Source organism: Mustela putorius, unplaced genomic scaffold, assembly GCF_011764305.1.
Source record: "Mustela putorius furo isolate JIRA1106 unplaced genomic scaffold, ASM1176430v1.1 tig00000589_pilon_pilon_pilon, whole genome shotgun sequence".
Lineage (NCBI taxonomy): Eukaryota > Metazoa > Chordata > Mammalia > Carnivora > Mustelidae > Mustela > Mustela putorius.
Window position 1 is genome coordinate 7888032 of NW_025421425.1, and position 23504 is coordinate 7911535.

At 45.1% G+C, this 23504-nt stretch overlaps 1 protein-coding gene across 2 annotated transcripts in view; it reads right to left on the bottom strand.

The window, feature by feature from the left end:
• MYO10 (myosin X) overlaps positions 1-23504 on the bottom strand; it is a 211424-nt gene that overhangs the window by 162093 nt on the left and 25827 nt on the right. For both annotated transcript variants that reach the window (XM_004761205.3, XM_004761204.3), the window contains exon 2: positions 4574-4672. In XM_004761205.3, the coding sequence (XP_004761262.1) occupies positions 4574-4672 (99 nt within the window). The remainder of the gene's footprint in view (positions 1-4573; positions 4673-23504) is intronic.

Consider the following 23504-nt stretch of genomic DNA (forward strand, 5'->3'; position numbering starts at 1 on the left):
CTCTCTGTCTACTTGTGATCTCTCTCTCTCTCTGTCAAATAAATAAATAAAATCTTAAAAAAAAAAACACTGATAAAAAATGCTAGCCTTCGGGGCACGGGTGGGTGGCTCAGCTGGTTAAGCATCTGCCTTGGGCTCAGGTCATGATCTCTGGGTCCAGGGATCGAGCCCCACGTCAGGCTCCCAGCACAGCAGGGAGTCTGCTTCTCCTTCTGCTCATGCTATCTCTGTCTCAAATAAATAAATAAAATCTTTAAAAAAGAAAGCTAGCCATCATCTGAGTTTTCAGTGAGCTATAATCACTGATCACAGATCACCGTAACAAATACAATTATGAGACAGTTTTAAATATGGCAAGAATACCAAAATGTGACACAGAGACACAAAGTAAGCAAATGCTGTTGGAAAAAGTGTCACCAACAGTCTTGCTCAAGCAGGGTTGTCACAAACCTTCAATCTGCAAAAAGGCAAAAAACAAAAGGCAGTATCTTTAAGCTCAGGAAAGGAAAGCGTGATAAAACAACGTACGCCTAGAACAAACTTTCAGGGCACGTGCAGACCTGCCCTGCTGCTGTGTCCTCCACAGGCCACAGCTATGCATAGTTTTCAACCAAGTGTGCTAGCGCGTCTCTTGCACATTTCTTTCTCCATCTGCAAATACTTCACGGCGAGTAGAGCGTACGTTATAAATCAAACGGGAACATTTTGGTCCTCTCTAGTCCCTGGATCAACCTACAGTAGTTTTACTTTTAGTGTGAAATGGAATTTTAAGTTAACAGTGAAGCTATGTCCCTGGCCAAAAAACAAAACAAAACAAACAAAAAAACCCACTCTCCCCAAAACAGCTGAGGACATATGCAAAATTCTCAGCGTCTGAATGAAATCAGTGAACATGCCCTTTGGTGTTCTCACAAAAGACACACAATTATCTCCTGCCTACCCACGGTCCCTGAGGTCCCACTTTAGGATTTTAGAGACGCCTGGCTCTGCTCAGCTTCCAACACTAAAAAGGATTTCAGAATGGTTTTTTGATTCGCTCAGGAATCATGTTGCTGCCGTCAGACCCAACCTGGCCACGCTCAAGGTCAAATGCTTGTAGGAAGGAAGGGCATCGAGCAAGGAGAACGGAAGAGCTTTGGAAGGTCAACGAAAAGGGTTCTCGCTTCACCTAAAGCCCGCCTCCTCCTCTCTCTGCTTCCTCTGGAACCCTGGGACCAGTGGTCCACACAAAGGATTTGAGAGCACTCCCTGCTCTCACTGTAGGCAACCATGACCCCCAGGCGGTTCAGGAAACCAGCAGCAGCAGCATCAGACACCACGGGGTGCTTGTGAGAAATGCAGACTCTCAGGCTCCGCCTCAGACCTGCCAGTCAGAATCTGCAGCTGAGCAGGACTCCCAGGCGAGTCACATAACCTAAGAGACCACAGTCCTCCAAGTAGGGCAGACTAAGAGTTTCATTAGCCTTTATTTCTCTGACGCCACATTTCCCCAACAAAAATGTCACCAGAATGGTTTTTTTTTTAAATGCAGAAAAATACCCATTTAACAGCTTTTACCTCAAACATGTTTTTTTATTATTATTATTATTGTGGTAAAATGTAGAAAAGAATGAAAAAAAAAGCCACTTTAACCATTTGAGTGTTCAATTCAGTGGCATTAAAGCACAAGGACATTTTCCCACAACTGTCACCACTGTCCACCATCAGAAATGTTCCAAAACTAAAACTCTGTACCCCTTCAACAGGAACTCTTCATTCTCCCTCTCCCACCTGCCCCCCCCACTGATTTTTTTTCACATCTTTTAATAAACTGAGTTAAAAGTAGCCAATACCTTGAAAAGTTATCCTAGACAGGCTTGGCGAGGACAAGGCCATGCTCTATATCTTGGACCTTAATTCCTTGAAGAATCTGTCCCTGGCCAGTTACAGAGTCACTGTGTCCGTCCGGGGGACCAGAACCCATTCATGAACTTCTCCTAACCCTGGGCGAATACACCTGTAAATTCACATCACAGTGAACTTGGGATGTGAGGAAAGGACAGACGTCAGGAAAGAAAGACACTGGAGTCCCCTGGCCACAGTCCCTTCTTGATCCAAGGCGGAATGCAATTCTTCCGTCTTGTCGCACTCTTCTGGCTTAAACCCTGTAATTTCTACACACATCTCCAAGCTCCTTATACTTGGGAATGACAGAGTGGACAACGTAAGACCAAGTATTTGGTGACTGACAGAGGATGAGAAGTCAAAGCTGAGGGTGGCTTTCACATTTAAGTGCATGCTATTCTGGTTTAGCTGTTCCGAAGCCCACGATCTCTGTCAGTAGATCACTGTCAGCCGTGAACACGGTTACTGGCCTGACCCTCACTCCACCTCCGTCCGCTAAGCTGTTCCTTAGCTAGGGCTGAAAATGGCTTCACGTGGTACAGAGTTCAGACCCTGTGTCATGGACAACAGCACCAAAGGGCTGAAGTTTCCGTGTTAGCCTCTGCTGAGCGGTGTACTCAGACGGGAACAGAAAACATCTTAGATCCCCAAGGACACCATGTTGAGCAAAATAAGCCAACCACACCAAAAAAAGGACAAAATACTGTGTGTGTGTGTGTGTGTGTGTGTGTGAGTGATATCTGTCCTCTCACACGAAGTATCTAAAGTAATCAAAATCAGAGACAGAGGGTAGAAAGGTAGTTAACAAGAACTGGTGAGAGGAAAGATAGGGAATTGCTGGTGGGTACAGAGTCTCAGTATCGCAAGATGACAAAATTCTAGAGTTCTCTGGAACAACAGTATGAAAATACCTAAGACTACTTAAGCGTACACTTAAAAATGGTTACGTTTATGGGGCGCCTGGGTGGCTCAGTGGGTTAAAGGCTCTCTGCCTTCGGCTTAGCTCATGATCTCAGGGTCCTGGGATCGAGCCCCCCATCGGGCTCTTGCTTAGCAGGGAGCCTGCTTCCCCCTCTCTTCCTGCCTGCATCTCTGCCTTCTTGTCATCTCTGTCAAATAGATAAAAATTTTTTTAAAAACCACTTTAAAAATAAATGGTTATGTTTAGTGTTAATGTGTTTTTTACCACACATTTTTTATAGAGGGGTAAAGTTAAAAAAAAAAAAAAGAATTATCTTTGGGATTAAAAAACAAGTCAATGAAGAAAAAATTCCATCAACAATCTATTTTATAACACTTTCAGGAACAAAGTTACATCAAGTCATGGGCACTGTTTAAATACACGCTTTTCTGGTTTTTTCCATCATCTTGAAAAGTACGTACAGAACCTAAAAGGCAGTGAATTCTCATCCGGGTCGAGTGGGAAGGGCAGGCAGGATAACGGCACGACAGACGGACACGGACGAGCCCTGCGTGGGAACGTACACACTCACGCCTGACAAAAGTCACTTAGCCTGTCCTTAGTTTACAGATCATACCGTACAGCCTGAGAATCTGATGAGAAGGAAACCAGGCTGGACAGCAGTTCGAGTCCCTGCTGGCAATGACCGTCAGACTCGCGATCTCTCTGCCCCTCCCCATCCCCCGCAATCGCCTTCGACCAAACCCAGCGAGGTCTTCCCCACGGGACAAATGCTGATCAACTATTCAAGACTCTCAGGCGACAGAGAAACTGAGGACCTGTAACACAGCCCAGTGACATCACTTGATTAAACCATGAAACAAGAAAGGTGCCACCAAGTGGACTCTCTCTGGGAAGAGGTCTTGATAACCATGTAGCCCGTATCTGCCTTAAACTACTTGACACTGCCCCTGAAGGGTTTGTTGTCAACAAAACTGGCAAACCAGAATCAGACACTGAGTTTTTAAATACCGGCAGAGGACATCCTTCTCTCCTTAGGTCTTAGATTTTGCTATGTGCCTCTGAAAAAGGCATCCATTGGTAACATTAAAATGAGTTTCCTTGATAAAACGGAGACACCAGACACCAGCCTTCTTTTACAATCGCCCAAATACAACCGATGAGTTAATTTCTGGATTCATGTATTTGTTTTCGCTGATACAAGCTTTTAGGTTTCACTAATGAACAGGGCACCCGAAGCAGTGGTCAAAGCCCCCACCTGAAGGAACCTCTTTGTTTGAAGAACAAGGTGGACAAGGGACTCAGGCTGAGGTGTAGCCCACCGTGTTCTTACAGGAACTGCCACTACCTACATTGTCACCGGCAGACCCGTATTTCCAACACTGTAGGACATGCAAGAATTTCAAGGGAAGGCGGTAAGGAAACCAATACGCAAATATCCATAATTCTGAAGTTTTTCTCAAATTGCTTGCACCTTGTACGTCTGTTTCTTTAACAAGATTCCCAGGAACCAGCCAAGTGGAGCGCTCTTCTGTCCTGTCCGGTTGGAACACTTTGTACGTTCCGTTTGGGGAGTTTTATTACATCTCCCCCACACACTTAAGGTGTATGTTCTACATTCTTTCCAGGATTTGGTTTTTCCCACTTAGAAAAAAACCATTGAAGGTATGGGGGGGAGGGAGAGAGGGGGCCAGCGAACACTCATGTGCTCTTGTAGGACAACCTTCGGAAGCAGAACATGTCGGGAAGCCGCCCACGTGTGCTCACCTGACCATAGTCTGTCCGGAAGACCACGACGCCCTCTGCACAGGAATTGACAGTACTTGGAAAATGCTGGCCATTTTCTCTCAGCCAGACCCGTGTCCCCTGTAAACAAAACAAAGGAGATTTCACTGGGAGCTTGGGTTGTGTTTCGTGGCAAATCACCACTTTCAAAACCACTGACTACTACATTCCTTTAAGAAAAAACAACATTTTAAAAAGCAAATGTTTTTCTCAAACAAGAATGACTCTTCAGAAAGCATCAGGCACAGCCTTCACTAGAGACAAGCCTGACTGAGCGTCCCACCAGAGAACACGGAAAAGGAGGCCAGAAAATAGTAGGCCTTGTGTTGCGGAAATGCCAAGTGGTTTATGCGAATGATCTCATGTCACTCAGAAAGGCCCTTGAGACAGGCACTGCTATCACTGAGCTTTCCAGAGAGAGAACCTGAAGGCCTGAAGGCAGAGCAACTCGCCCAGCATCGCAAGATGGGAAGAACTTGACTCCAGGCAGTTGGGTTCCAGAAACAAGTTTAACCAGGTCGCCACATTGCTCCACCAGTGTTGAAAACTCACTGGCATCTGCTGGCTCCGACCTTCCCAGCTCCAAGCCTGGAGCACCCGGCCACCTGAGCCTGGCCACCTGGATGGCATTCGAACAGTCTGCTGACTTCCTACTGGGACCAAATCCAGGGGTCAAATCGATGCTCCAAGAGAAGGACTAAAGTCTTAGGAAAGATCAGAACTTTCGCTAGGATTCCACCAAACCATCCAACACATGCCAGTGTTCAGGACTATAGCCCAAGACGGAAACTTGCAGATCCTATTGTTTTCACCTGGGGCCTAGTCTTCAGCGTTGATTTTATTTCCATTTGTTATGCCCCCACTGGACAAATGAAATAAGCGAGTATTTATCTTTCGATGATGAATTTCCTCCTCCTCTAATTTCACAACATGAAAACCACTCGTTTCCAAGAACAAGATAAAAGTTTGAAGAAATCACTGGGTGTTACTGATCAAATTATAACAAATTATCCGTATGATGTACGCCCATGTGATGGAACATACCATTAAGTGCTCATTTTTCATCAAGTTATTACTAATCTGGTCCACTTCATCAACCCCAACAAAAAGGACCCCAAACAAGCACATCCTTATGACGCAGGGTGTTCATGTGAAAATACTATACCTAAGTTACCACTGGAAATGGCACCTGCATGGAACTTTTTCTAGAACTTTCAACCTCATTTTATTGGTCTACTTAATTTTTATTTCAAATGTTAAGTGAAATATGTAAAATATATTGATTAGAGTATATTTAACTTGCCATTTAAGGGGCTCCTACTAGTCTCTTAAAAGAGTTGGTGGGGGATAAATAATATAGATAAATAAATAAATATAAATAAATAATATATAAGTAATATATAAGTAAATAATATAGAAATAACTTTATGTTACGTTATTTTTCATCGGAGTATTTTAGTTTTGGGGGGTTTTTGGGGTGTTGTTGTTTTTGAGAGAGCGCACTGGGGGAGAAAGGCAGAGGCTTAACCCACTGGGTGAAAGGGAGAGAGAGAGAGAATCTTAGGCAGGCTCCATGCCCAGTATGGTCAAATGCCGGGCTCAATCTTATAATCCTGAGATCAAGTCCCAAGCTGAAATCAAGAGTTGGATGCTTAACCCGCTGAGCCATCTGGGCCCCCCCCCTCCACGTTATACTACTTTAAATTATGTTTATCAGTAGCAAAAAGAGTAGCTAACTTCCAATAATGGCATGCCCATGTGTCACAGTCACAAGCTAAGAGCCTCAAGGACACTGAATCGATTTAATACCAACCCTCAGTAAGCAGGGAATCCTGCCTCCAGGAGGAAACTGAAACTCAGAGCCCAAGTCCTTGCTTTCCATCACACAGCTCTTCCCTCCGATTCCTAACCCCATGCTCTTTCTACACTCCATACTATTTATCTCCTTGAAATAATTCATAAAATAAATGAACGAATCAATGCACATTAAAATATAACAACAGGGGCACCTGGGGGGCTCAGTGGGTTAAGCCTCTGCCTTTGGCTCAGGTCACAATCTTAGGGTCCTGGGATCAAGCTCCACATGGGGCTCCTTGCTCAGTGGGGAGTCTGCTTTCCCCTTTCCCTCTGCCTGCTGCTCCCCCTGCTTATGCTCTCTGTCAATTAAATAAATCTTTAAAAAAATATATAACCCAGAAGTCACTTTAAGTGGCCAGTGACCACACACAGAACCATCTGTTCTCTTCTACCCTTGCTCGCCAGAAGGGAAAATTTAAGACACAAAAATCTGACTTGGGGACCTTTGGCTGGCTCGGTCTGTAGAGCAGGTGACACTTGATGTCGGGGTTTTAAGTCTGAGTCCTATATTGGGTGTACTTCTTTGAAAATTATTTTGAAAAATCTGACTTAAAAATTACTCCCTTGTTGCCAGTAATGACCTTGCCAGCCAGGAGCCAGAACCTTGCTCGGAATCCCAAGTCAACACTGAGTCTGGTCCAAGTCTTTGGGGCTTTGGGACCAGCTCTCCTGTTCCCTGTGACTGGCTCTCCCAGCACCACCTGCCACAGCCCTACAGAAGCCCTCCCCACAGGCATTCCCTTTCTCCTTGTTACACAAGTCTTGAGGTATTAACTCATACTTCAACCTTACCTCCAAAGAGGGGTTGAAATCCTCCACAATCATACACAGCATCAAAAATGATTACAAGTTATTTCTCTATAAATCTCTATAAAGCCTGCCTTATTTAAAGAACACACAGAACATCAAGAGAGGGGAGTCCCCAACCCTGCAGGAGTCACTGCTGTCCCTCTGATGGGCAGCTCGGGCTGAGACACAGGGAACACCAAGAATTCTCCTCCAACTGCCTGCCAGTCGGATTTATTTAGCCCACAGCTGCTTCCAAAAAGAACATTCACTTCCGCCGTCCTCTAACACTGTTCTCTCACACAGCACTCCACCCCAAAACTACATTAACTCCAACGATCTAGAAAAAGACTTCTAAGTGTCTGAACTATTTTTATTTATTGAAGTGATCTCTACACCTCATGTGGTGCTTGAACTGATGACCCTGAGATCAAGACTTGCATGCTCTACAGACTGAGCCAGCCAGACACCCCCGTTTCTATCATTTTTTTTTTTAAAGATACTATTTATTTGACAGACAGAGATCCAAGTAGGCAGAGAGAGGGGAAGGGAAGCAGGCTTCCCCCTGAGCAGAGAGCCAGATGTGGGGCTCGATCCCAGGACCCTGGGATCATGACCTGAGCCCAAGGCAGAGGCTTTAACCCACTGAGCCACCCAGGCGCCCCTCTATTGTCTTTTTAATTTACACATCAGAGACTGCAACATTTTAAAGTTCTGAATTACCTACAGACACACACATGTACACACACATGTATGCACACACACTCAAATGGAAACTTCCGAAGTTCTATAAGGTGAGAACTTTTACTCATTGGGTAAAAATCATGAAATAATTAATTCACAGTGGTCCTGTCCCCCAAATCCTAAGTCTGAAGCACTGTTTGCTATGACTCTCACCTGCACTATTTTTTTTTTAATCAAAACGGATTTCATGGGTTGCCCATTTTTAAAACCGCCTACTTAGTAAGAATCAAATATTTTATTATGAAACATTGCTGAATTAATATAAATTGTCGCAAGGATTAACATAAACCTCCTGACTTCCAGAAGCTACACCGCGTTCAGTTTCTTACACCTGAGTTGTGCGATGGTACTTTTTACTGTCCCTGAAGGTCGGGTAAGCCCTTTGTTGACACAGTCCTATAGGATCAAACAGCGGTTCAACTTCCTTCGTCCAAAGGTCTTTTTCAATAGGTGTGAAGAAATGCTGATAAGCAGGTTCTAGGAAATGCACCCAGACTGGAAATTTCAAGCCCATTGGCCATAACACGAGGCCTACAGCTGCTGTCTTCCCCAGGTAGGAATGGAAACACATTCAAAACACTCCCTTTGTTCCTTGAAAAAGCTTAACCTGGCAATTTTCATGAAATCCGAACTACAGAGTACAACGGAAGTGGCTATTTTTACAGGTTGTTCTTGGTGGTTTCCCTGAGCCCCCAAATGTTCTGCCTCCGCTCTGTCTGAATAGAACACACGTGCCCAGGTCCAGAAAAGAGGCCACCCACAGGCATTTGAAAATGAAGTCACAAGCGGACACTCACCAGATCGTCCAGGTTTGTGTGGGGAAGAACTATTTGCCTACCATACGCAAGCCATTAGATTCTGTCATTGTTAAATGAGGCTGATAACTTAATGCACAATCCAGGCAACCTAGCATACGGAGAAAGCTCACGAGTTGAGTGTTAAAATGTCTTTCTAAGTTTGATCCTAACATACACATTTTATTAAAACTTGGGCAAGTTTTCATCCTAATCTCTGAGCCGGATAAGTGTGAAATTTAACAGCTAAACATTTTCCTGCCCGTAACCACCAGTAACATTTTTACGCCGCAATGTCCTTGCACCAAAGCTCGCTCCATCTGCTTTGGTCTGGAGCAATCCTGGAGGAAGGGTTGGTTATTACCTGCCTCCCTGTCTCTGAAAGGGAGGTTCGTAGGGTCTACTTCCCATTCCCAACAAACGATTTCCTGGATAGAAAAAAAGTAGTAATACTGACGGTACCACGTGTGGGTAAGGATGTAAAACGGTACAGCAGCTTTAGAAAACAGTTTGGCAGTTTCTTAAAAAGCTAAACACAATCTCACCTTGGGTTCCCACAATTCAACTCCTAGAGATCTACCTCCTCAAAAGAAAGGTTTCAACAAGTCTTGCGTGCAGGGACACCTGGGGGGCTCAGTCCGTTAAGCTACTGCCTTCAGTTCAGGTCTTGATCTCAGGGTCTTGGTACGGCTCCCGGTCACTTGGGAGACTGCTTCTCCCTTTGGCCACCACGCCCAGCCCTCTCATGCTGTCTCTCTAATAAATAAATAAAATCTTAAAAAAAAAAAAAAAAGTTTTGCATGCAAATATTTGGAGCTACTCATTAATAGCAAAATACTAAAAATCATTCAAATGACCACTAACTGGTATAGAGACAAAACGTAACAAATCCATACAATGGAATGCTTCCAAATCATTTTTAAAAAAATGATTTCCAAACCTACATACTTCTCAATCGTACATACACGTTCCTAACCATTCTGTAATGGGAAAAACCCAGTTGTGTCTCTATAACTGGGTGACAAGAAATCAAGAAACATACACAGACCACGTACCCACAAGCATTCAGGGGGAAGGGCTGAATTCTCTGAAGATCTATGCTGAGTTCAAGTCCCTGCTCTCCACTCATGTCAGTGAGGGGCTGAGACCACATAGGAGACTTGCCCAAACTAATCGAAAGATGAGATGGTGACAGATTGTATCACTGTCTCACAGGGCTTAATTATTAGACCCATCACCCTAGAAGATAATCATATATCCCCAGCCGACTGGGGACCGGGAGGTGCCTCCTGCCTCCTCCCTGGGCCAGGAATTTCATCCGGCTCTTTCCCGCCACCATAGCAACACCGCCTGAAATTTTTACCTCCCGGCCCTTCCCACACAATGCCTGCTGATCCCTGCTTGAAGGTAAAGGAGATAAAATCACCAGCATAGATTTCAATCTACTTTTCAAAAAGTACTGTATTTCCCTTCGGATTTTAAAAATGATTTTCTCTTTTGAACTTTGGCGGGGGAAAAAAAAAAAAAAACCCACACCAAAAACTAAGTTTAAAAAGAAGGTAAGGAAAAAATCCTAAAGAGAGACGATGCTATGCTTTAAATACCACTCCGTGTGGCATGTTCTAATTACAGATTCACAGAAAGGAGAACATTTTTTGTACCCAAACACACAACTCAATCTCAGACCCAGAACCACACCTACTTCTCTTACGTGGCCTGTGTTAGTAAGTCACGGTTCAGGATTCTCTAAGGACCCACGTGATAAAGTCACAATTTGTTCGGAAATGTGATTTTTTTTTTTTTTAAAGAGAAAGGGATCAAACAAGTTTTCAATGGTTAAATTAATAGGGCTCTTTAAATCTATAGTAGGCACGCCTTGATGGCTCAGCCAGTAAACATGGAACTCTTGATCTCAGAGTCATGATTTCAACCCCATCATAGCTACAAAGGCTCACTTAAAGAAGAAAGGAAACAAGGAAGATTAAAATTAATTAAATCTGTAATAAACTCAGCAGCCAAAGCAACATTCTCCTCTTTTGCCTGCCATCACGTCTAACCTGGCATCTTCTACAATATCTAATACAAAAGGCTGCAGGGCAAGGTCTGTTCCTGACCCTACTGAATTCCAGAAACCGGATGTGGATATTATAGTACCAAGGATTCAAACAGCCCTTTTTCTCCATTTTTTTTTTAAATCAAGATGTAAATGACAGATAACATATTAGTGTCAGGTGCACATGATTCAATATTTGCATAACTGTGACCTGTTCACCGAAGCCTAGTTAATATCCATCACCACACAGAGTTCCAATTTTTTTCTTGTGATGAGAACTTTAAAGATCTCCTCTCTTAACAACTTCCAGATACACACTACTGTATTAACTACGATCACCAAGCTGTGCGTTACATTCCCAGGACTTATTTATAACTGGAAATTTGTTGTCTTTTGACACCCTTTACCTATTTCTCCCATCCCCTCCCCACCCCTCGCAAACCACTGATCTGTTCTCTGTGTCCGTTTTTTTTTTGGGGGGGGTGAGGGGGTTCGCTTCTACATATAAATGAATGTCTGTTTTATAGACTTTTTTTTTCCCCCTGTTGAAGTAGAAATACCTTTTCAACATATTTTTTTTTTCTAATCCTATTATTCAACTTAAAAGATATGGCTTTTGCAACACATAAAGCATAAAGTCCTAAAGCTGATTTCTCAACCTGGTATTAGCGACATTTAGGTTGAGGTAATTCTTTATTGGGGGTGGAAGGACAGTCCTGGTTGAGAATCACAAAGCCAGAGCAATACAAAGTTTGAGAGCCACAGCCAAATCAGAGTTTCCAAAACCAATTACTGTCAGTGACCCTGTTAACAAAAAGCAGATGCTATTGCTTAATTTCTAGAAATTTCTACAACTTCCCAGAGTCGATTGGCCCAGATACAGCATACCTGGGGCAGATCTAATTTCTGGGGACATTAAACCAGGTACATATAGAAGGGAGAGGGTGACTCCAGGACTCAAAACGTTTTGACAAGGAAGACATTCAACCAGGCGCACAGACCGACGGTGGTGCGAGGAGGACTTTCTCCTCTTTCCTCCATCTGTCCAGTCTGTTCTGTTTTGAAAGTAGATCAGAACAGACGTTTCAGATGACGTTTTTACACAGATGACCAAATGGTACAGACAAAACCTGGCCACGGTGCTCTTGACCCTCAGGAGCTTTTTCAACCACCCAATGCTCACAAACCGCCAACACAAAATGGGTCAGGAATTTGGAAATGGTGCGCACAAGAATGGAGAGAGGGGCAGATGTCCGTGTAAAATGTAAGCGTGAAAACTGCAGCATGCCCACAAGCAGTGGGGACGAAGGACAGCTGGCTGGAGACAGACTCAGCAGATTGTTCCCCAGAAAAGAAAAGGGAAGGGGAAACCCAAGACTTCTCCCCTCCGGGGATGGCCACTCCTCAGGAGTGGGCCCTGGGACCAGTGACTCTCGGCATCCCCACACCCGTGGGTGGTCTTTCCATCCCCTGGCCACACAGCCTGCCGACTCTGGGTTCCTCAAGTGATCTGAGTGATCTCAGACTCATTTCTTCACCTCCTGATTGACAGGGCATTAGATCTGAGACACCTCATTTCTCAACAACCGTATCAGATTCCAAAGAGGAACCCTTCAACCAGGCCCAGGGCTCCTTAGACTCTCAAGGGACCCCGGGTGGTTTTAGTCTCAGGTCTCAAAGGGTGCAGAACTCAATCAGGTGCTAAAGCCACAGCTCCACCCTGCACCAAACCAGCAAGGCAGGGGAGTGGGGGGGTAGTAAAAAAGGGAAGTTGGGGGCACCTGGGTGGCTCAGTGGGTTAAGCCGCTGCCTTCGGCTCGGGTCATGATCTCAGGGTCCTGGGATCGAGTCCCGCATCGGGCTCTCTGCTCAGCAGGGAGCCTGCTTCCTCCTCTCTCTCTCTCTGCCTGCATCTCTGCCTACTTGTGATCTCTCTCTGTCAAATAAATAAATAAAATCTTAAAAAAAAAAAAAGATTTATAAAAAAAGGGAAGTTGAAGAGAGAAACTATGAGCCTGGAGCCCGTGATGATGGAGACCTGTGGCAACTTGTGCCATTCTACTTTTGGCTGTGGGACAGCGATGCCTTTTGTTTTCTGGATAGGCAACCCCAACAACTGTCCTTGGCCCATCAGGGCTGAGGCCAACACTAGACTCCAGAGGAAAATGTGTTGTGGACATTCTGCTCTAGACTCACAGACATAATCACCCCCACCCTAAGATGATGCTGGACGTGTTAGATAGCTCCCTAGACAGGCCTTTAGAATCCTCGATGGTATTGCTGAAATACTATATATTTTTATAAGAAATGCTTTCCAGCTATTTGTAGCTACAATAGATTTATAGCTTTCAGCTCGGTCATCCTCATCTTCACTAACATCATTTCTGGGCCTTGTCTATGGGCCGAAGGACCATTTATGGTACTATTTCTACAGGTAGACATGCAGCATCCCCAACAACTCAAACACCCCTAAAAAGCAGTAAGGCTGCAAACGGAGGCCTGTCTGCATTCATTATATGAAGTGCAGAGACTGTTCGTCCCATGTCTTTGGAGAACTTGTTAAGACCCCATCCTCCCCTCCCTCAACGCTGCCACCAAGAAGGATCATGAGTCACTCCCATTTTTTCTTGTTGTCCTGCCCAGGGGGTCAAACTCTGTTACCCCTATCAGCTACGTGGAAGGGCAGTTTCCAAGGAGAAAGGGCATGAAAAGCTTCCAGAGGAGCACATGAAAAGCATACGAATAGTAGAAGGTAGAAAAGGAGAAAAAGAAAGAAAATGAGAAAAAGCATCACCAACCAGAAACTAACCTTTGCTCACTGGTAAAGATACAAAGACTCATTGGCATCTCCCACTCCTGATCCAAAAATCAAACCCAAACGTTCTTAGGTGGCGAGATGCTTAAATTATGACTGTGTGATGCTGTAAAGAGTTTATTCCCTGGCTATGGGGTCCAGCTTGCCAACTGATTCAGCCCCTGTTTTATATTCTAATTTTCTTCCTACCTTCTTCACAATTCTTTAAAATAGCTCGTTAGTTTCTCTTGTAAATGACAGTGACTAGAAATAATCCAGAAAGAATATTGAAAGAACAAAGATATCCCCAAGTTGCTGAGATCACCTCAAACACTGAGAATCTAGAGAACAAACTAGTCCATCTACCAGTTAACCAGTCATCACAGAGCCAACACCTATGTGTTGAAAAGAGGACAAACTAGGGCTGAAGAATCCATCAACACACATGAAATTCATCCGTTCTTCTGTAAGTCACTTCACCCAGGAGACCATCTCTCCGTCCACCCGCCCAACAGCCCATTCCTCCTACAAATATCTTTTGAGCCCCCCATTTGGTACCAGGAACCATGAAAGATTCAACAGGATACAAAACTGTTGCTGCTCTAAAGAGCTTACAATATATCCAGGATAAAGTACCTCTTTCCTAATACCCTCCCCTCCCCCTCCAATCTCTTCCAAAGGAAATAATTACGTAACATAAGGAGATCAAGGCAAGAAAGACAGTAGGTAAATGGAAGAAAGGACACGCAGATTTTATCAAACGAGTAAAACTGTTCTGATGGTAAGAACTCTCAAAAACCAGGGGCGCCTGGGTGGCTCAGTGGGTTAAAGCCTCTGCCTTCAGCTCAGGTCATGATCCCAGGGTCCTGGGATCGAGTCCCACATTGGGCTCTCAGCTCAGCAGGGAGCCTGTTTCCTCCTCTCTCTCTGCCTGACTCTGCCTACTTGTGATCTCTGCCAAATAAATAAATAAAAATAAAAATAAATAAAAAAAATAAAAAGAACTCTCAAAAACCGGTGAGAAATCCTAAGGAACATAAAACTCTATTCCCTTCTTCTTTTTAGGGGATACAGTAGAATATAGAACAGAAGGGGCAATGAAAGGCCATGACAAGATGTTTGCACTCTTCATGGACTATAATGCCAGATATCTTTCACCTCTTATCTCCTAGAGTTTGCTGTTCCTTCCTATTCTTTTTTAAGATTTTATTTGATAGACAGAAACCACAAGTAGGCAGAGAGAGAGAGAGGAGGAAACAGGCTCCCCGCAGAGCAGAGAGCCCGATGCGGGGCTCGATCCCAGGACCCTGGGATCATAACCTGAGCCAAAGGCAGAAGCTTTAACCCACTGAGCCACCCAGGCGCCCCTGTTCCTTCCTATTCTTGAGCAGAATAAGGTTTTTATTTCAAAAAAAAAAAAAAAACCCTACAAATAAAAATTGATAGTAGCCAGAACAGGATTTCATTAAGATTATCCTATCCGTTTTTAGGGGAAAATAAAACAAAACACAAATTTACTTGGAATGGGAGTTTTTCGTCACTTCCTGAAAATGAATGAACCAAGAACACGACAGGAAGTAAATACACTTAAAACAGGTATTTCTCACTTCTGAGGCATACACACTAATTCCTTTGCAGAGTTTTATTAAATTCCAAAAGCAGCTGATGTTTTTCATAAAACCATACTTCCTGGATTAAACAGCGCTTAAAAATAATCTGGTCCAATCAAAAAGACAGATCGCAAGTTGGCAAGAATGTGAAGAAACTAGGACCCGCACACACTGTTGGTCAGAAGGTACGATGTCACAGCTCCCCCAGAAAACAGTCCAGCAGCTCCTCCCAAGGGTAAACATAAAAGGGTCACCGGATGACCCAGGAATCCCGCTCTTCAGTATCCAAGTAACCAAGAGCGATGAAAATATATGTCCGCAATCAAAACCTGTATACGAATGTTCGTAGCAGCAATTTGACAACAGTGCGAAAGTGGAAATAACCCTCACAGACCATCAACTGATGAACAGATTTTTCTAAAATGTGGCACATTCATGCGAAGGGATATTACTCAGTGATAAAAAGGATGAAGAACTGATACACATTACAACACGCGGGAGCCTTGAAAACACTACGCTAAGCAGAAGAAGCCAGAAAGGACCATGTATTGTCTGATCCCAGTTCTATGGTATGTCCCGAAGGTAAATCCACGGAGACAGAGAGCTGACTGATGGCTGCCTAGGGCTGGGTGTAGGCAGTGACGACTAGTAGGTGTAGGGCTTTCTGTTTTGTTTTGGAGTGAGGAAAACCTTCTAGAACCAGATAGTGATGGCTGTGCAACCATTAGTCTATTCTCATATTAACATGTACTGACATCCTAGTACTAGTAATTAGCGAATATACAAAAAAAACTACTGAGTTGGGTATTTCAAAAGGGTGGGTTTTCGGATATGTGAATTCCACTGCAAATAACAAAAGAGGAGAGGAAGAGAGATCAACCAGGAATGGAGACAGACTCACCTCTGACTTCATTCCCTCCCTGGATCCTGCTATCCCCTGGGCCATTGCCTTCTGGGACCTCCCTTACTCCAGACATCAAGGAAGTCCTCTTTTCATGGAGTCTCCATGGTTTACCAGCAAAGACGTATCAGTTATTATTTTTGTAACACAAATGTCACGACTTTCAGAAGACAGCCAGAAGGCAACTGCAAATGACCACAGCAGTTTTTATATGCTTTCCTTAGATCCCCAAAACCATCATTATTTCAGCATTTGGACTATTTGCTGTAGGACAGAATAAGGCAGGAATGGGTTAGTTTTATGCCGTTCAATCTCCAGCACCTAGGAATAGGGCCAGACACCCTAGACGAGGGCTAAGAATTAATTAATTCCCTCTCAATCCCAAACCCCATCCCAGGGCCCTGTTCCATGCTCAGTAAGCGCACAGTGGCTTCTGCAAGACCCGTACTGCTCACAGAGAAGGGAACCGCTCAGGGATTCAGCAGGGGGTCTTAGAGACCGCACTGCATGCTGCCCTTGAAGGTATGGACTCCTAGGTCAAGGACCTGAGGACCCTCTGCACAAAATGACGGGCCACATCCTTGCCTGCTGTATGAGCACAGAGAGATCACATGAGATGGCAAGAGCCGGCTCAGCCAAGGGCTCCAGAGCCACAGGGCTCTCCGACACAACGTGGCCATATCTACCTCCGGGGTCTTGCGGCAGGCACCCTCGGTCACGTCCAGAATGGCTGTTAGCCATCCACTGCTCTGACAGCTCCCCTCTGAATGCCTTGCTGGAGAATCCAAGACCATACAGGCCTAGTTTAACTAACCACATGAACAAACCTTTTCTCTAGAACTACAACTGTGGATGCTTTCCTGTTGGGAGGGATTAAAAAGTAACTTCTAAATACAAGCTACACCCACCAGGAACGTAATGGGGGGGGGGGTGCTGAAGAGGATGGAAACATTTTTTTTTTTAAGATTTTTTTTTTTAAATTTATTTGACAGACAGAGATCACAAGTAGGCAGAGAGGCAGGCAGAGAGGGAGGGGGAAGCAGGCTCCCCGCTGAACAGAGAGCCTGATGCGGGGCTCGATCCCAGGACTCTGGAATCATGACCTGAGCCGAAGGCAGAGGCTTTAACCCACTGAGCCACCTAGGTGCCCCGGAAACACTTCTAAATCACCTAAATGTCAGTTTTGTTCTATCTAGGAGATTTCATCTAAATAAAAGGTGTGAGGACGCAGAAGCACCCGAACGTGACACGCCAAACCAGCTGTGCAAAGCAATGGGGCTTGTGGTTTCTGCTGTTTTCTTTTCTTTTCTTTTTTAATTTTTAAAAGATTTTATTTATTTATTTGATAGAGAGAGATCAGAAGTAGGCAGAGAGGCAGGCCGAGAGAGGAGGAAGCAGGATCCCCACAGAACAGAGAGCCCGATGCGGGGCTTGAACCCAGGACCCTGGGATCATGACCTGAGCCAAAGGCAGAGGCTTTTAACCCACTGAGCCACCCAGGCGTCCCTCTGCTGTTGTTTTCAATGAACTTTTAATTCCAGGCTACGTTCAGATTTTACAGAGAAGCTGCGAAGATGACAGGAGTCCCCACACGTCCTGCACCCAGGTCCCCCCCACTGCCGACCTCTCTCGTGGCCAGGGCACGTCTGTCACAACAAAGGAACTTCAAGTCAAGCTCCACACTTGGTTAATTCCACCAGTTTCTCCTTCATGTCCTTTTTCCGTCCCCGAATCCCAACTGGGACAGTCTCTCTAGTTGACATGCCTCCTTAGGTGTTTTCCCTGGTGTGTGACCGTCTCTCAGACTCTCCTTGTTTAATGGCCTTGACAGCTTTGAGGTGTACACATCAGGTATTTCGTGGAATGCTCCCCGGTTGGGGGTTTCTCTCGTGGCTGGACTGGAGGGTCGTGGTTCCCAGGGATGGCGCGGTCCAGGGGGGCAAACTGCTTGACTGGGGATCCTGGCTTCACCACAGCTGAGCCATGTGGCTTGGGACAAATTAACCTCCGTGGGTCTCCATTTCCCCAGCTACAGAAGAGACTGGAAGACCACCTACCCCCAGGTTTCTGCGAGGCTCAAACTGGCTGATAGCGAAGGTGAGCACATCGTCAGGAATTCTCCACGGAGAGCAGACGTGGACGCCGACGGAGGGAACAACAACAAAGATGCTCTGCCTGGGACTGAGACGCAGTCCAAAGAGTAGCAACAGACAAACCTAACTTCCAGAAGCTTGTAGTTCTGGGCGGGGGCCGGGGGGGCTACAAAGTAGAAACAGGTAACTGGAGCTTGATGCTACAAGGACCCATCTGGGGACACCTACACAGAGCCTGCACCTGGGCTGCTGACAGAGGAAGCAGGCCTCACACAACGGATGGACTGGACAGACTCCCCTAGAGCAGGTGGAAACCAAGCTGAAAGGTCAATTTTCTGCAAATTAGCCAAGTGCCAGAGCAGGCTAAGCTGCGGCGACCAAGTAAAGTGGCTAACCCGCTCTACTTAATCACCGTCCGGACACTATTAACAGCGCCGTGCAAGTGAACAATGAAGGCATTCACCTTTGTCTGGTCCAAGAAAATAAAAAGGTCTCAGACTCTCCCCACCAAGCTCTAGAAACCACGAAGGACTAAAACTGCCTCCCCAATAAAATGCAGGCCAATTTACATCGTTTTACAATGCAACAGACTCTTTTCCAACTATGTTCTTATAAAAACAAGAAATAAAACAAGACCGTGGCCACGTCAGTTCAAAAGACTTGGTCATTCAAAACTTAGAGGTTCTCAGGATCTCCTTGAGTGGAACCCACGAGAGAAACAACCACTCATCTCCAGGGCCCCAATTTCCAGGCAAGAAGTGCCAGCAGTCCTTGGGGACATCCTGGCATTGGCTACAAGATTTAGTGACGTTTAGAGGGGCAGACACAAATGGGTTCAAACCCCCTCATTCCACAGAAAGAGCTCCCAAGACAAGTTTAGTTTAAAAATCCCAGTGAGGGCATCTGGGTGGCTCAGTCAGTTAAGCGTCAGCCTTCTGCTCTGGTCATGATCCCAGCACCCCAGGATTGAGCCCCAGGAGCCTGCTTCTCCCTCTCCCTCTGCTTGCCTCTGCCTGCTAGTGATTCTCTCTCTCTCTCTCTCTCAAAAATAAATGAATAAAATAAAATAAATAAAAAAGAAAGCAAAACTCCAGTGGAGGGCACCTGGGCGGTTCAGTGGGTTAAGCCTCTGCCTCTGGCTCAGGTCACGATCTCAGCCTCCTGGGATCGAGCCCCACATCAGGCTCTCCGCTCAGTGGAAAGGAAGGCTGCTTCTCCCTCTCCCTCTGCCAGCTGCTCCCCCGCTTTTGCTCTCACATGCGCATGTGCTCTCTCCAATAAACAAATAAAATCTTAAAAAAATAAGTAGAAAAAAAAAATAGAATCCCTGTGGATCGCAAAAAACAAGCATGGACAGAACGGCCGTCAGAACAATCTGGGCAACCCACCCAACGCTATCAGGCATTTGAAGAGCAGCACTGAAACTCTGCAGATCCCAATGGTCTCAAGAACTCCTTGAGCTCTTTTTGTTAGAAGAAAGGGCTGACCGACAAGTATGTGTGCCCTCATGCTGTCATCAATCACCCGTGGGGAGATAAGCAGATTGCACTAAGCAGAACTTGCCTGCAGGCGGCAGGAGGCCTGGGGACGCCAAAGCAAAGGCACGAAGAAGTTGCACGTCTCTTCCTTGGCGGTCACAGAAGCAGGAATTATCACAAACAGCTCCGAGGGGCTCCAGAGATAAAACTTTCAGGAGCTCCTTGCTGGCTGCTTTACCAGCCATTCTCTCGGAGCCCGTCTGACCTCGCGTCTTGCTTGCACTCTCATTCTCTCAAATAAATAAAATCTTAAAAATTTAAAAAATAAAAATAAAATGCCAGACAACACAGATCTAGAATCTAGAGACGTCCTTTTGTGAGCTCAGACGGTGCTGTGTAGACACGGACATGAAAGCAAGGTCGTCTTCTGCTTGTTCTCATTCTAGGCAGCAAACATACAGATGTTCCCCAGGAACGACCAGCAAAGGTATGTAGGAATCACTGTCCGGTCACTGGTCACAACCCAACCTCCCTTAGCATAACACACTACCGGAGAGAGCGGCGGAGGGGTCTTTCTCTTGACTTCTGAATAAGAGGGTAATAAATTAAAATTGCCTTAAGAATGATAAGTCTACACGCCCAGTATATGATTAAAATAGTTCTGGAGAACTTGGTACATAAATTGGCCTGTGACTTTTTTTTTTAACCAAAGGGAAGGAAGAAAAACATATCTGTTTACTGTGAACGCAAAACTCTACGACAATTTCAAGAGCAATGTTTTCTAAATTCTTGACCTCTTAATTGCACTTGTCGACTCATTATCTGAGTTATAGGGGGTTTGGAGTTAAAACAAATAAAGCCAGACAATTAATTCTACTTCAAGCACAAGAAAGTATGCACTTCCACCCAAACCTACGCTCTCCTCCTTCCATGACCAGATATTTTTAATATAACGAGTCTTTTTTTTTTTTTTTTTTTTTTAAGACAAGAGCGTCTTGCAGATGTAATGAGTGCTGCATAAGGCACGTGTGGTTACTGGGGGCTCCCATGGACTACAGGTTAGAAGTGTAATGAACTTGAGTAACAGTAAAAGCTAGTCTGGAGCCTGGAGTGTAGAGATCTGAAGACAGACTGCAGAAAAACTTGTAAATTTGCCCCAATATCCAGCAGGGAGGTAAGCAGCTCTGAGAGGCAAACTGTCTTTTCAACACATGGGGACAAAGGCCCACCTAGGCCATCTGTAATCACCACCTTCCCATACTCCACTCCCTACCCTAGTCCCCACAGCCAGCCCCGTCCCTGTTTAATCTATGTGCCACCAAGAAGTCTGAGTGATTCTTGCAAAATGCATATCACTTCCCGGCTTTAAGCCTTTTTCCTTTGGACAAAATCCCTCCCAAGGCCCAAGGACCTGTGCATCCTGGCCCCCTGCCTCTCCTCCACCCTCCCCACCACTCCTCAGATCTCAGCCAGGCTGAGCTCATTCACACCCAGCCTGTCCTGAGCCTTTCCCGGCAGCTCTGCCAATAATACCAATGCACACTTTTAGCCTGGGCATCGACATGGCCCACTGTGGGAGGGCCTGGCCTGCCTCCCCAACTCAGCCACTTCTGCTCCCCGCACTTCTGTCCACTGATGGAACAAGACAGTACAGGCAGAGCTCAGAAGGAGATACTGTGGGTTCGGTTCCAGACCACCACAGTAAAGAGTACTCTAGTAAAACAAGTCACATGAATTTTTTTGGTTTCCCAGTGCATATAAAAGTTATTTACACTATAGTCTGTTGAGTGTGAGATATTGTATCTAAAAAAAAACAAAAAAATTAATGTATATAACTTAATTTAAAAATATTTTATTGCTAGGGTGTCTGGCTGACTCAGTCCATAGAGCATATGACCCTGGATCTCAGGGTCAAAACAAGCCCCACATTGCACAAGGAGCCTACTTAAAGATAAAATAAAAATGCTTCATTGCTTTAAAAAAAAAAAAAATGCTAACCATCACCTGAGCTTATCGCAAGTCAAAATCAGTGGTCACAGATCACCCAACAAGCATAATATTGGAAAAAGTTTGAAATACTATGAGAATTACAAAATGGACACAGAGACAGAGTGAGCAAATGCTGTTAGAAAAATGGTGCAAACAGATTTGCTCAACACAGGGTTACCAGAAACCTTCAATCTGTTAAAAAATAATAATAACAAATAAATAAAAATGCAGTATCTGCAAAGTTCAATAAAGCGAGGTATGCTCATAAGTAAGCAGCTTGTGCGATGCCAGGCCTCGCTGCTTAGCGGGAGGCTCACCTCTGCTAGGCAGGCGGAAGGACAGAAGGGCTCCTTCCAACAAAGACCTAAGAACGTGGAGACTTCCGCATCAACTCCATTCACCTTGAAGCTCTGCTAGAGAATGTATACCTTTTCTCAGCCCTGCCCTATTAACGATGACCTTGACCTTTTGTGCCCAACTCCCTTCCCTAAGATTACCTCTACTGCATTTAAAAAGCCATGAAGACTATTACAGATTTTGGGGTTCACATTTGTGAAAAGCAGTATTACAAGTGGAAGCTCTACCCTGAACACACAGATCCTGGGTCATGCACCAGAACCGCGGGCCTTTTGGAATTTCTGACAATAAACATTCAGGAGCTACTTTGCTCAGAATCCCAGCGCCTGATCTGCTCATTTTCCAGCCCTACTATGCCACCCCTCCACTGCTGGCCAGACTCATTTTCTAGACAGCAGGAAGGACACTAGAATAGAAATTCCCACCACCAGGCAGCTTCGAGAGGCAGATTGTCATGAAGCCGTATTTTCCACATTTAAAACGAGTGATCTGAAAAGCTGTTTGCTCTTCTGGCCGTGGCAAAGGAAATCCAAAGGATTTTCCACATCTCTGAACTGGTGCTCTACTTCCTTCATAAATCCAAGGTATGTTCTCATCTCTTAGCAAATTCATTTTACCCGGAGAACCACCACCCCAACCCCCACCCCCAAATTCCAAAAGCATTCATTCATTCTACAAATATTGACTTAGCCCTGTTGGCAGACAAGGCACGGTGCCAGGGCCAAGAAGGACACAGAACTCAGTGATGAGGACATGAGCTTCAGAATCCAGGAGACCAGCCTCTGATGCCCCAACCACGCAAGCCTGGAGCATAGTAACAGCAGACACACGGAGCACATGGCAGCGCCAAGCTATTCACGCGCGCCGACCTGTGTACTTTTAACCCCCATGAGCAAGGAACCAATACTGCCCCCATTTAACAGATGTGAGAGTGGGCACAGAGTAAAAAACTTGCCCCAAGTTCCGGAGCTAAGAGGTGGCACAACAGGTGGGGTTTTTCTCTTCTTTTTTCTTTTAAAGTTTTAAAAAAAATTTTTATTTTATTTTATTTGTCAGAGAGAGAGAGAGAGAACACACAAGCAGAGAGAGCAGCAGGCAGAGGGAGAAGCAGGCTCCCGGCTGAGCAAGGAGCCCAGTGCAGGACTCAACCCCAGAACCCTGGGATCATGACCTGAGCCAAATGCAGATACTTAACTGGCTGACCCATCCAGGTACCCCTCTCTTTTCTTTCTTTCTTTCTTTTTTTTTTTTTTTTAAACCAGTGCTACTGGTTTTTTTAACCATCAGTGCTACTGATGTGTAATTTATATGATAAAATTATTGGCTCCCAGGCAAGTGCATCCTCACGGAACCCATAGACTTCTGCCTTACCCACTCTCCTTTCCTGAGCCCCAGTTTCCTACTTTCCAAAATGCAAACCATAAACACGAATCCACAGAGCAATTAAGGGATGACCC